Raw genomic sequence first — 15,918 nt, forward strand, 5'->3', positions numbered from 1 at the left:
TCGTTATAATAGATACCAAACTATAGACTGATTTCCAGGGTATGGCTTCAACAGCTACTCCGACTTGCTCATAGTCTATATGCATAAAATCACGATACGAGTAGGAAATGGTATTACATGTAACATTAAAATCGAATACGGTAAATATTAACCCATATAATCCCAACTTTTTTCTAGAAAAATTTTGAAGGAAAGAAAGCAATTGCGGTTAGCTATGAGACACCAGTAACCAAGCGCTTAAGGCCTTTTATTCATATCTCTCGTAGTTTTTGAGAAAATAGCCGCCCCAAAAATGGGGCGCTGGCCACACCAGGGAGCACTAAAAATATACTATGTAGTTCAGTTAATATAAGATGAGATTTCAGTTTTATTAAAGAAAATTATAAATTTAATTCAGATTCCACTTTTTAATTGATTGAATTAAAATAAATATAAATAAAATTATGAATGGAAAGCCTCAAAACAGTTTGTGTGACATCCAACATCACATTTTCGACACTTTTTAGTTGTGTTTTTATGGCACATTGCACATCTTATTTGAGTTGCATTTGAAATTATTATGTGGCCTTGACCATCAAGGCGAACTCCGTCTGGAACTCTACGTCTTTTGCAACGAGGCTTCAAGGGGCGACCCATTGTACGTGGAAGGGAGTATTTTCCTAAGCAAAGAAGTAATTATGGCAAATAGAAACATGAATAATGAATATATTTACCAAGATATGTAGTAGTTATTACTCTGATAAATGCAAGATAGTCTAATGAACGATTTTCTTGACCATCTGGAGACAGTTTATAAAGTTGAAACGCATTGTTCACGGATACGTTCAAAGGCCACATCATCAACTGCCAGTACCACTTTTTACGATTGATACTGATTCGATAACATCCCACATTCTGATCTAGTCGGTCAGTACCGCCCATATATCTATTGTACTGCTGGATACATAATGGTTGTGGAATAGCTATCTTTTTCTTTTGACTGCTTGACCATCGTTGAGCCGATCCCAGAGGTAGTACTCCTTCGGCAGAGGAGGCCAAAGTAACTACGTTGTTGTCATTATAGCGAATTAGCGTAATACCTGATTTCTTATCAGTAATCTGATGATAGCTACCCCTTGGTTTGGATTTTATGCTTTGAAGTGACTCCAAAGGTGCTTTTTCGACGCGATTTGCTCGAATAGTGCCAGTTCCCTGGTGTCCAGATTCCTTCAGTGCTGTTAGCAAACGAAGTGACGTGAAAAAATTATCGATGTAGACGTGGACTTTGAACCCATTTGGTAGTTTAGACAGCAAATTCGTAACAACGGACCCACCAACTCCTAGCTCGGGATTAGTATTACCGGTGGAGGCTCCTTGATAAGGTTCAGCTTGAATCAAATACCCTAGGCGAGTTGCCATGCACCAAATCTTATAACCAAATCGGATTGGTTTTCCATGGATATGTTGTTTTGTGCTATGGTGGCCGTAATACGGTACCATGGATTCATCTATACTTACATTCGTAAAGCGCGGAAAATATCTCATCCAACTTGCGTTAAGTTTATCCCACAATGGGCGAACCTTTGTAAACTTATCTCCCTGATCTAATAATGTATTGTCGCTTACGTGCATATATTTCAAAATTTGCTCGAACCGAAATCTTGTCATAGAGTTGGCAACGCCAGGGTGATATGTATCAGCACCTGTGTCCCAAAACATTCGCTGTCTTGCATAGGAACAATAGCCACTCAACAAAAATATAGCAATTACAAGACGCATTTCTTCGCGCGTTACGTCAAACTGGTCGTTCCCCTCGTAAACGGCATACTTTTTCGAGTTAAGTACTATCAAGTCTACTAACTCGTCATCATAAAATAGTTCAAACCACTCCACAGGGCTCCGAGAGTCGTTGAGAAAGTCAGGTTCAGTCCAAGTTTGCCTTTCATACGTTGGAAGATCCTTGTCCTCCCTTTCTCTATCTGGCAGAGGTTTTTTCTTTGATTTTCTCACTTGGGCTTGATTCCGAATTTTTAGTTCAGATAAAGGAACATTGTCATCACTGTCGTCCGAATCAGACTGATTTTCACGCCCAAAAAATGCATGCTTCAATCCACCACCACCTTGTCTAACTATTTGCAACTGCCCTTCAGCTCGTAGCTGATTTCCAGAGAGATGATTAAAGTTTCCTGCTTCGGCGTCGTCTTCGTCACTGTCACCATCACTTAGCATGTGATTTTCAGGAGGGCAAATGTAAACAGAAGCATTTATAATGTCTTCTTCATTCTCCAATATATCGACTATGTCAGCAACAGTTAACCTGAATAGTGAGTTTCAGTTATGGAATTTCCGTAAAATATAAAAAAAGCAGAAAAAAAGAAATTAGAAAGAAAAAATGTGTCATACATTTACTGAAAATTAACAAATATGAACAAAAAGTTTATGAAACGTACAAAGATCACACTCTATAAGTCACTCATCATGCCTGTGCTGGTGTATGGCGCGGAGGCATGGACAATGAAAGCATCTGAAGATATGGGCTACCAAACCGCATACTCAAAAATATTCTAAAAAATCTGAATAAAAAGTTGAAAATCCAGCTGAAAATTTGCAGACTGTTTATAATTTTGCACTGCACAATTCTCGTGGATTTGTATTTTGTTTGTTAATGAGCTTGGCTTTTATTGAAAAATAATAAACATTAAATAAACGAAAGAGAAACAGCCAAAATCGATCAAAATGTTGATCACTTAATCAGCTGATCACAAGTGTATGTATAAAATAATTTTTATATTAACGATCTCAAACCAGTTTACAATGAATTTTAAATGTGCTCTGCAGAAGTGACATTTTAATATACCTTACGTACATATCGAGCCCTAACCGCCAAAATAATGTAAGCGACATTGTTTTCAAAATTTTCCTTTTGATGCAGAAATGCATCTAGATTCTCTAGGAATAGTTCTGCATCCAAAATAAAATTTTGAAAAAAATGTCGCTTACGTTATTTTGGCGGTTAGGGCTCGATATATACCTTTATATACAATAAAAGTTTAATAATAACAATTTTTTGTACATTCATTTGAAAATGACATTTTTGGGTAGGAAACAGGCAGGTAGGACCTGGCAACACTGCCCGCAACTTACTTAGTATGAAATTTAGCTGTCTTGTAACTGAACGTCAGTTCTTTGTGCTTGCTGTCCGTCTTTGGAACTCTCTGCCACATAAAATTAAAATAATTAAGAGGACACCGCGCTTTAGGGCTGAACTACTAAATTACTTGGCCAATTAATTGCTAATATGTACGCATATTCTTCTTTCTACCATTTTGCTTCTCCACTATTCTTTTATACCTTCACAATCTCATCACCCTGCATAACTTACATCCTACTATTCCACTGAGTCCCTCTCAAACCCCTCTTACATTAACTATGTACTTACCCTATATTATTATTATTATGATTGATATTTTTTAAGCTCAAACAATGTAAAATAACTTATGGTTGTGTGTTTGCTAAATAAATAAATAAATAAATTCGTTCCTAAGATATACGCGATTAATGGGAACCACCTTCTGTTTTAAGCTGAATAACGGAAAATTGCTAATATCTCGAAAACTTATCCATAGAAAAAAATTAACTCGATTTGTGGAATCACCAAGAAATTCTTCATAAAAATTGGATAGTGGCGTCTGGAGAACAAAAACCAAACTAAAGTTTGCGATCCAGTGTAATTAGTGGTGTGGTTACCTTTGCCATTACTGCAGTTTTTTACAGCGTCATTGGCTTTGATATCCTTGCAAGAAGCGGAAGCGTGAAGCTCGCCACAGGCAACACACACTGAGCGCAAAGTGCAGTATGTCATCCTTGTATTTCCCAGTGTTTGGATTTCCCTCAGGATTTTGTTGACTTTGCCAGTGACTGTTGCCTTCAATCTCATATGGTCTATCTAGTTTTTTGCTCTCACTGAGCAGACGGGACTGCAGACAAATTGTTGGGACTGCTGACTGTTCATGTGGCACAAACACCTGACTGTCATAGGCGTGGATTTCCACTTAGATTAGTTTGTCCAAAACCTTTGAAAAATTTGCTCAAGCCAAAGCAAGCACAGTAAACTTTTTGTAATTGATATTTGAAAACTTTGATTAAAATAAAAATTCTTAAATGTCGACTATTTTTGCAATACATTGATTATCCTATAAGAAAAAGAAACCGAGGTGATAAACGTTATTATCAAAGGGCGCCTCGTTCCATTTATGCAACGGCCGTCGTTGCTTGTACAGCCGGCCCTATCTGCAACTGGGCCTAACAAAACCCATAAAAAACCCAAGTTTAAAACCCTGTAGAAAACTAAGAAAATTCCACAAATTTCAGACTTTATTTTAAGATGTGTTATAGTCCGGGAGCTAGCGACAGTTTTTAGTGACTTATTTTATCATCGATAGAACTATGATAAGATTGTCAATATAATCACGTAAATCACGAAAACCAACCACTTACATCCATTTAGCGGGACAACACATTCCTAGAGCATTATCATTATGTAATAAAAAATTAAAAAATAACCTTATTTTATCGTCGTTGGGCTTTTGTGTGGTTATTAATTAACATTGGACGATGTCAAAAATTGATCACTGACACTTATTTAGCGGGACAATGTACCGCTTACAAGCGCGCAAAAATGTAAAAATTTTGGCGAAAATCGACCTATGATATCGCACTTTAAATCTATCATGGACATAGAGTAACGCATTATACATGTAAAAATAATGTGCTTACATCGCATCCGCGGGACAAACCTATTGTAAGTGATCGGCATAGTCGCCGCCGCACAGTGCTTCCCTTCTATATAAAATGTGGGCAAAAATAGAATTATGGACGGATTTAAATGAAACTTCGCTTCTTAGTAGAATTGGGGACGTTAAATTCAAAAATTGAATTTGTTTTTGGATAACTTTCATACTTTTACTGTGAATGCGGTTTGAAGTTGACAATTTGGATTATTGTGAAATTTACTTACGAGGTATGTACATATAGTTCGTTATATATTCAAAAGTGAGGTGTCAAATCACAGGGCTTGGTCTGTAAATGTGCAATAAAGTTTTATTTTTTTTGGAAAGGATTGCCACCTGTTAAAACTTTTATTAAAATTATTTAATAAGTTAAATGAATTAGATATTACAATATGGGTATCCATTGAAATGGTTTTGATTTTGCTTTACTTCTGAACGGCAACGAAGGGTTGCCACATGTTTAAAAAATCAAATTCATTTTAATTAGGGGAATAAGGTAACGGAAATATGTACATATACCAATATGGGTTTCAGACAAAAGAAAATTTGGGCATATTTAGCAAGAAATAAGTGAAGAGCAAAAACATTCCTGAGTTAATTTAAGAGTCCAGAAACTTAAAAGAATGTAATCAGAACAAATCACTGATTGATACATATATGCATTTTTAATAAAATAACAAATACGATTAGGACATCGACCTTTGGTTTGAAACATTTATTATTTTAGTTTAGCTAAATTTACCTTTACAAACAGGTGGCAACCCTCTTCGTAATATGTGCATGTTTAATTCAAATGGAATTTAATTTTTTAAACAAGTGGTAAACTTCTATATGTAGTTAAGAAATAAACCCTTTTCATACACATTTCTATTGATACTCATCTCTTAATAATTCATCTAACTTTTTAAAAAATTGTGAATTAATTTTTTAACAGGTGGCAACTCTTTAAAAAAAATAAACCTCTATTGTCTACAGGCCAAGTTTTTTAATCTGACACTTCATTTTTGAAAATAGAACGAATCGTGCAGATCTGATGGGACTGACAAAAAATGAAAAAATGATTTTATGCATTAGCAAGAAACGCATTACTTCAAAAAGTGCAAAGAATGAGCAGGTATATTTTCTTCTTACGAAAACTAAAAACCCATAGTATTTATTAAAATAATAAAAAAAACATCTTTTTACATCTTATATATAAAAATAAGTGCACGTTTTTGGTGTGACCTCATAACTTAAGAACGGCTTCACCAAATTCAACCAAATTTATGTGGCATATTCGATCTATCATGCAGATGGTTTATGCGAAGTTTGCCAGAATTCGGAGGGGGCATGGCACCACCCATACTAACTAAAATATAAAAATAAGTGAACGTTTTTGGTGTGACCATATATATATAGCGAACGGCTTCACCAAATTCCACCAAATTTGTGCGGCATATTCGGGCTATCATGCAGATGGTTTGTGTGAAGTTTGCTTGAATTCGGAAAAGGGGGCGTGGCGCCTCTANCTTCGCTTCTTAGTAGAATTGGGGACGTTAAATTCAAAAATTGAATTTGTTTTTGGATAACTTTCATACTTTTACTGTGAATGCGGTTTGAAGTTGACAATTTGGATTATTGTGAAATTTACTTACGAGGTATGTACATATAGTTCGTTATATATTCAAAAGTGAGGTGTCAAATCACAGGGCTTGGTCTGTAAATGTGCAATAAAGTTTTATTTTTTTTGGAAAGGATTGCCACCTGTTAAAACTTTTATTAAAATTATTTAATAAGTTAAATGAATTAGATATTACAATATGGGTATCCATTGAAATGGTTTTGATTTTGCTTTACTTCTGAACGGCAACGAAGGGTTGCCACATGTTTAAAAAATCAAATTCATTTTAATTAGGGGAATAAGGTAACGGAAATATGTACATATACCAATATGGGTTTCAGACAAAAGAAAATTTGGGCATATTTAGCAAGAAATAAGTGAAGAGCAAAAACATTCCTGAGTTAATTTAAGAGTCCAGAAACTTAAAAGAATGTAATCAGAACAAATCACTGATTGATACATATATGCATTTTTAATAAAATAACAAATACGATTAGGACATCGACCTTTGGTTTGAAACATTTATTATTTTAGTTTAGCTAAATTTACCTTTACAAACAGGTGGCAACCCTCTTCGTAATATGTGCATGTTTAATTCAAATGGAATTTAATTTTTTAAACAAGTGGTAAACTTCTATATGTAGTTAAGAAATAAACCCTTTTCATACACATTTCTATTGATACTCATCTCTTAATAATTCATCTAACTTTTTAAAAAATTGTGAATTAATTTTTTAACAGGTGGCAACTCTTTAAAAAAAATAAACCTCTATTGTCTACAGGCCAAGTTTTTTAATCTGACACTTCATTTTTGAAAATAGAACGAATCGTGCAGATCTGATGGGACTGACAAAAAATGAAAAAATGATTTTATGCATTAGCAAGAAACGCATTACTTCAAAAAGTGCAAAGAATGAGCAGGTATATTTTCTTCTTACGAAAACTAAAAACCCATAGTATTTATTAAAATAATAAAAAAAACATCTTTTTACATCTTATATATAAAAATAAGTGCACGTTTTTGGTGTGACCTCATAACTTAAGAACGGCTTCACCAAATTCAACCAAATTTATGTGGCATATTCGATCTATCATGCAGATGGTTTATGCGAAGTTTGCCAGAATTCGGAGGGGGCATGGCACCACCCATACTAACTAAAATATAAAAATAAGTGAACGTTTTTGGTGTGACCATATATATATAGCGAACGGCTTCACCAAATTCCACCAAATTTGTGCGGCATATTCGGGCTATCATGCAGATGGTTTGTGTGAAGTTTGCTTGAATTCGGAAAAGGGGGCGTGGCGCCTCTATTTTATATATAAAAATTAGTGAGTTAGCTTATAACTTGAGCTTATAACACCGAATTCAACCAAATTTATATAGCATATTCGGGCCATCATGCAGATATTTTATGTGGAGTTTGCACAAATTTGGAAAAGGGGGCGTGGCATATGTATCTTATGTATGGAAACAAGTGCATGTTTTTGGTGTGAGCCTATAACTTGAAAACGGCTTCACCGAATTTAACCAACTTTATGTGGCATATTCGATCTATCATGCAGATGGTTTATGTGAAGTTTTCTCGAATTCTGAAAAGAGGGCGTGGCACCACCCTCACTAACTAAAATATTAAAATAAGTGAACGTTTTTGGTGTGACCATATAACTTGAGAACGGCTTCACCAAATTCAACCAAATTTGTGCAGCATATTCGGGCTATCATGCAGATGATTTATGTGGCGTTTGCTTGAATTCGGAAAAGGGGGCGTGGCGCCTCTATTTTATATATAAAAATTAGTGAGTTAGCTTATAACTTGAGAACGGCTTCACCGACNGAACGGCTTCACCAAATTCAACCAAATTTATGTGGCATATTCGATCTATCATGCAGATGGTTTATGCGAAGTTTGCCAGAATTCGGAGGGGGCATGGCACCACCCATACTAACTAAAATATAAAAATAAGTGAACGTTTTTGGTGTGACCATATATATATAGCGAACGGCTTCACCAAATTCCACCAAATTTGTGCGGCATATTCGGGCTATCATGCAGATGGTTTGTGTGAAGTTTGCTTGAATTCGGAAAAGGGGGCGTGGCGCCTCTATTTTATATATAAAAATTAGTGAGTTAGCTTATAACTTGAGCTTATAACACCGAATTCAACCAAATTTATATAGCATATTCGGGCCATCATGCAGATATTTTATGTGGAGTTTGCACAAATTTGGAAAAGGGGGCGTGGCATATGTATCTTATGTATGGAAACAAGTGCATGTTTTTGGTGTGAGCCTATAACTTGAAAACGGCTTCACCGAATTTAACCAACTTTATGTGGCATATTCGATCTATCATGCAGATGGTTTATGTGAAGTTTTCTCGAATTCTGAAAAGAGGGCGTGGCACCACCCTCACTAACTAAAATATTAAAATAAGTGAACGTTTTTGGTGTGACCATATAACTTGAGAACGGCTTCACCAAATTCAACCAAATTTGTGCAGCATATTCGGGCTATCATGCAGATGATTTATGTGGCGTTTGCTTGAATTCGGAAAAGGGGGCGTGGCGCCTCTATTTTATATATAAAAATTAGTGAGTTAGCTTATAACTTGAGAACGGCTTCACCGACTTCAACCAAATTTATATAGCATATTCGGGCCATCATGCTGATATTTTATGTGGAGTTTGCCCAAATTTGGAAAAGGGGGCGTGGCATATGTATCTTATGTATAAAAATAAGTACACGTTTTTGGTGTGAGATTATAACTTGAGAACGGCTTCACCGAACTCAACCAAATTTATACAGCATATTCAAGCTATCATGCAGATGGTTTTTGTGAGGTTTACCCAAATTCGTAAAAGGGGGTGTGGCACCTCCCATACTAACTAAAATTTTTATATTGTATATCTCTTGAAATATTTGTGGTAGAGTACTGGAAATTGGTATAGAGGTATATCAAATAATTTCATATTCATAGAGAAAAATGGGCGGTATTGGAAAAGAGGGCGTGGCACCTCCTATCTTACATATAAAAAATGAGTGCAAGATTTAAACCAAATTTATACGGCGTAGTCGGGTTATTATGAAGATGGTTTGTCTTAAGTTTCCCCGAATTCGGAAAAGGGGGTGGCACCACTCATACTAACAAAAATTTTCTTCTGGTATATTTGAAATATTTGTGGTAGATTACTGGAAATTGGTATAGAGACATATGAAATAATTCCATACTCATGGAGAAAAATGAGCGGTATTGGAAAAGGGGGCGTGGCACCTCCCATCTTAAATAAAAAAATAAGTGCAGGAATTCTACCAAATTTAAACGGTATATGCAGATGGGTTATGTGAAGTGTGCCCGAATTCGGTCCAGCGGTTCATGATATATAACAGTTTATGTCTGTTACATGAACCACGTATATGGTACAACAGCAGATACATGAAAAATCGAAAACATAGTGAAAAATTGTTGCGATGATGTGCTGTGTTTATTTTTTCTTCGGATAAATTAAGTCAAGTATAAACATGACTGCAATATAGTAAAAAAAAAAATTTCAAATAGAAAAATTCCAGGATTTTTCATTCATTTTTCAATATTTGGTGTAGAGAAGCACACCGGGGTACCGCTAGTACATTATATATTTTTTATTTATTCCATTAAAATTTACCATTTTTTGAAATTTTGATTAAAAAAAATTGTTTTACTGGAATATCGCAGGGATCTAGACGTAGCAGGCTTATGTGCTCTCATTTAAAGATAGTTAAAAAAAAAAAAACTTCTTTAAAGGTCTGCAAATGGAAAATTTAGCCAAATACGTGTGTGCTCCATTGTACAATATACTATTGAACTATGATCCTCGCTAAAAATAAGTAAGAAAAATTACAAAAAAAAACAATATATATTGGGGCGTATTCTTGTTTTCGTACGAATCGAAAATTCGAAATTTTTGTATACAAAATTATAGGAAAATCTCATGATTTTCGATTCGTACGAAAACATAATTTTCCCAAAGGCATTTTTTGTCCATGTCATCAATCAAATGAAAAAGCTTGGGCTTTAGATGCTAGGACTTACCGTGGATTTTTGGAATTTTATGTTCGAAATTTTTTTATATGGAAAAAATGCGGAGCACCCTCAACAAAAAAAAAAATTTGCCAAATAAACGGTAAGTCCAAGATACTTAAAATTTGCACTGCACTTTACTAAAATTTGATAGGCTACAAAACTGGACACCAAAATTTTCTCTAAAGACGCTGATCAAGAAGTTAGAAATTTTGGTCAAATTGCAGAGTTNTTTTTAGAGTATACTGTTTATAGCCCATTCCATTTTAGTGTAATAATGTACAAATTTCTAGTGGCTAAAATTTACGGTTGATTTTTTATGATTTTTTTTGTCGCATTTGCTTAAATAAACAAATAAGTTATGTACACTGAGGGAAATAATGCATAGTAAAAATTAATACTTTATATTTGATTATCTTTTAAAAATGTTCAAATTTAAAAATAATATTTTCATACAANAATAATAAACCTTAAATAATCTAAAGAAAAACAGCGAAAACTACTAAAGTGTCGCGCCCCAGTTTTAATTTGGTTCAATGTATATGTATCTCGGTAACCGATCTATCAATTTGTACCAAACTTAGTGCAATTATTGACCTTGACATAAAAAAGATATATATTGAAAATTTCCGAAATCGGACTAAAATTACACCCACTTTCCACTTCAATAAAAAAAAACATAAAAAACTTCAAAAACGTATGGTGCCTTGCTTTAAAAGGTTGCACCACGTTGGATTTTGTGTCCTAGCAGCTGAAGGAACACATACAAAAAATTTCAAAGTTGTGCTCGCGACTTAAAAAAAAAATGTTCACTAAAAAATTCCAAGTTTCTGAAAATTGCCCATATAATTATATGAATTTATGAATCAAAATTTAAACTCGTAATCAGTGACTCCGAGAGTTCTTAGGTATCAAGTTTCATCACAATCTATTATTATTTTAAAAAAATCGTCGGTCATATTGTATCCCCAATTTTGAATTTTGAAAATTTAATACCAGTTTCGAAATGACCGGCGACGAATGTCCCTGGATACCAAGTTTCAAAACAATCAATATTTTTTTTTGAAAAGTGGCTCCCAATATTTGATCCGCCATTTTGAATTTTCAAAAATTTAATATATATTTCGAAATCAGTGATAAAGAAAACCCTAAATACCAACATCCATTGAAATCTGTCCAATACATATTGAGTCAACATTTTTTTCGTCCTATTTTCTCGATATGCCTATGTGCGGCGGCGACTTTGCCGATCACTTACAATAGGTTTGTCCCGCGAATGCGATGTAAGCACATTATTTTTACATGTATAATGCGTTACTCTATGTCCATGATAAATTTAAAGTGCGATGTCATAGGTCAATTTTCGCCAAAATTTTGACATTTTTGCGCGCTTGTAAGCGGTACATTGTCCCGCTAAATAAGTGTAAATGGTCAATTTTTGACATCGTCCAATCTTAACTGATAACCACACAAAAGGCCAACGACGATAAAGTAAGGTTATTTTTAACTTTTTTATTACACAATGTGAACCTTCCTGACACCAAAAGGTCCCACGGGGCGATGTAAGTGTTGTTGTTTGTTAATCTACAGCAGTAAATTTAAGTCCCCGATATGTTTTCTTTGACGATAAAATCGGCACATTGTTACTGTCGCTAGCTCCCGGACTATTAGAATTTTTTAGAGTATACTGTTTATAGCCCATTCCATTTTAGTGTAATAATGTACAAATTTCTAGTGGCTAAAATTTACCGTTGATTTTTTAAGATTTTTTTTGTCGCATTTGCTTAAATAAACAAATAAGTTATGTACACTGAGGGAAATAATGCATAGTAAAAATTAATACTTTATATTTGATTATCTTTTAAAAATGTTCAAATTTAAAAATAATATTTTCATACAAAATTTATTACGCACGTATTGGACTGTTCACATCTGAGTATATACGCCCCCAAGCATGCAGAGAGCCGCTCTGAGAGCGGTGACAACACACACATTCATACATATTACATGTTGCTCTGTACAAATCGCGTGCTGTGGTGTTGATGGATATTCAACATTTGAAAGCAAATTTATATGCCTGAGTGTAGCTGAGTGCGCAAAGATGCATGCCACAATTTGTTGATATCCATAGATGGTCAGGGTTCGAATTCCACTGCAGGCAACATAACATGCAAGTTAAATACTTTTTTTTTTAGTTTTTGCCTTGATTATTCACTTCACGGATGCTTTTTCAGAACGAACGCGGTCATTTTAATATGCGCGTAATTGAATATACAGTACTTTCGTGAACGTTTATAGTAAGATCAATTACGTTCCTATTTGATTTTAATATTTTTTTCCCTCAGTGTATGGGGAAGAAAACCGCAGGCTCAAAACCCATTTAAGATCTTTGTCTAATTGACTTTTTTCATAGAATTTTAGGTAGAATCCGAATCTGCTTGGAACGATGCAGAATTCAATAAAAAATACAGTGACTCAAACAAATGACCACGTATTGATTTTCTTCAAATGTTCGTAATGTTTTTCGAGCTAAATTTTTTTTTGCTAAATTTTATATAAAAATATCGTCTAAGCTTTAACCAAAACTTTGTAAATCACAATTTCAAACTTTATACAAAATTTAGGAAAATTTAACAAATGTTCGTCAAAATTTCAACTTTTTATTCAGAATTTTTAGAAAATTTTGGGATATGCAGTTTTATAGCCCATACAATTTTAGTGCAAGTTTCAAACGGCTAAAAAATCGCGTTGATTTTTGAGAATTTTTTTCGGTGACGATTTTTTGAACTTTTTTCGTATAAGTATGAATTTCATATGAAATAAAACGCGGGAGACCGTCAGCAACAAAATTTCAAAATATCAACGCAAGTTTTTGTAAATTGTAAAAAACCCAAAAAAGGAGCCTCCAAACAAAAATTCTCAAAAATCAACGCGATTTTTTAGCCTTTTAAAACTTGCACTTCATTAGACTAAAATTGTTTGGGCTATAAAATTGCATACCCAAAAAATTGAAATTTTGATGGAAATTTGTTGAATTTTCCTCGATTTTTTTATAAAAAATTTGAAACTGTGATTTACACGGTTTTGGCTAAAGCTAAGGCGATATTTTTATACAAAAATAACAAAAAAAGTTTAGTTGGAAAAATATAACGAATGTTAAAAAAATAACAACACGTGGTCTTTTGTTTGAGTCACTGTATATGTATATATATATGGCAAAATCTAAAAAACAGGTAACCTTAGTGTTATTTAAGGTGTTCTTACACGATATGTATTTCCATGTGTACATGCCACTTTTTACATATGGAGATGCCAACATATCGTGTAAAGGCAAATTAGATTTGTTTCTGTACAAAGCAGATGCACGTACATACGAAATAGAAATGTTTCTTTTTTCATCTGACACACAGATAGAATCATTTGAGCTTAGTTTATTTCGTTTTCAAAGAACCTATTTTAAATATTTAGTTAAATAAAGACTGCGAATTTGACAGACATACGCAATTACATACATATGTATTGAAAAAGTCACATTTTCAGATGCGAATACATATCGTGTAAGAACACCTCTAGCTTTATTTTCATGGTTGTAAACTAAATCAAGCTGGTTGCTTTTGGATATAATTCATAGACGTATGTATACTTGAAACCTCAAAAAAAATTTGAATCAATTTGTTGCATAACTTTTGAGTTATAGATGTTTTAATTAAAAAAAATATTAAAAACAAGTGAATTTGTATGTCATTTTTAAGAGGTAAAAAATTAATTATGTCCTAACTTACACTTCATATGAAGTAGGTAACAAAACTGTGCTTTAAAAACTAACTAAATGGCAAGTAACTTAAAGTTTGTAACTACTTTTCACAAGTTTCAAAATTTTCGGTTTATCGCGAATAATTTTTGAAGCATTTCATTTTAAGAACTTTTTAAGTATGTATAGCATTCTACAAACAATTACGAATAGTTTGATACCTTAGCCAGAGGTGTGCTTACATAATAAACCAACTTTTAAAGATGAAACATTCTGCGATCATAAGCGTAATTTTTATTCCAAAAACCTCTTAATTGCAGGCACAATTGGAAAATAGGTCAAACCGATCTAAATCTTTTTATAACTACTAGGCCTTATTCATATACCTGTAAAATGCTTAAAAAAAAAATTTCACTGGAAGTCTGTAAAAACTCTGATTTACTACTTTTAACGGTGCTCTTTCTTGTAGTCAGAATATTTCGAGCATTATATCAAATCAACTTTTTTTAGAGAAAGTTTTTGATAGTTGCTCTTACTTCTAAATTCAATGACGTACCCAGTTTTGCCAGAAACTTTGCTTAAATTTTAACTATTTTATAAAAAAAAACTCCCTCAGTTTTGAAGATATTTTACTAAAATTTTGCACACGACTGTATTTTAATATTACATTCACTATCTCTTCAAGTCATCGAGATCGGTTAAAACAGCGTTATGTGCAAAATTTTAGTAAATTAATTTCAAAACTGAGGGAGTTATTTATAAAATAGGTAAAATTTAATTAATTAATGAACTCAATCTGGGAAAACGGGGGATGCCTCTGAATTCAGAACGTCCCAATTAAGTGAGTTCAACTTTCAAAATCCTTGCTCAAAATTTACAACTTGCACAGCGTAATTTGAACCCAGCTTATTTTTTTGTTTTCTATTTCAGCGATCAAATGTTTATTCCTCGTCTAACTTTTGAAGCACTTCATGAAAATGAATTACACTTATTTTTATGGATTTATTAAGAGATGACGAGTAGAATCATATATAAAAATATAAACTTTTTGTTTTGAAAGTATTTTAGATTTGCCCATATATATCTAGCTCGATTTCTTCAGGCTGTTACAAATAACCGTTTTGTGATTATAGTTATCAAATAGAACACCTCTTTGAGGTAAAATTTTCGAGTGACGAAAGCTGAACTACAAATACAAAATTTTTGATAACAATTTCGTGACGAAAATTATACGCATTTTTTAACTGCCTTTGAAACGTAGGGAAAATCTTTTTTATTCATACGAATCGTTGCAAAACTTCTGTTTTTTTTTGTGTTTCTAGCAGTAAAGAGAATTTCTCAACGTTCCGAATAAATAAAAAAAAAATGTTCCGTACGTTTCAAAGCCAGTTAAAAAATGCGTATAATTTTCGTCACATCTTTCCAACGATATCTCAAACATGTCGATTGGACGTCTGGATAAAAACTTCCAATTCTCGTGTATATACAGGGTGTCCCAGAAGTAACGTGCCAAACTTTAGGGGAAGGTAGGTGGGGGGGTGAGCTCCGTGATAAACAAAAAATTTTCAGGTAAAAGTGTCACCGTTTTTGAAATATTTACATTTTTTCGAATTTAAAAAAAATCGTGCCTTTTCATGTGTTTTCTTTAACTGCAACTACAAACCGGGCAATACTTAGTAAATTTTTTATGTAAAATACTTCCAGATAGTTGCCTCTCCATACTCAAATGCAATGTAG

General features: G+C 33.5%; 1 protein-coding gene across 1 annotated transcript in view; it reads right to left on the reverse strand.

Moving 5' to 3' along the window:
• Positions 1-1,989: 1,989 nt before the first annotated feature.
• Positions 1,990-15,918, reverse strand: part of LOC108368943 (uncharacterized) — a gene marked incomplete at its 3' end in the record, with an annotated part of 18,339 nt that continues 4,410 nt past the window's right edge. Inside the window, exon 3 of the mRNA XM_017623912.1 lies at positions 1,990-2,296. Within this exon, the coding sequence (XP_017479401.1) occupies positions 1,990-2,296 (307 nt within the window). The remainder of the gene's footprint in view (positions 2,297-15,918) is intronic.

Source organism: Rhagoletis zephyria, unplaced genomic scaffold, assembly GCF_001687245.7.
Source record: "Rhagoletis zephyria isolate East Lansing unplaced genomic scaffold, Rhagoletis_zephyria_1.1 Rzeph_scaffold_03414, whole genome shotgun sequence".
Classification (NCBI taxonomy): domain Eukaryota; kingdom Metazoa; phylum Arthropoda; class Insecta; order Diptera; family Tephritidae; genus Rhagoletis; species Rhagoletis zephyria.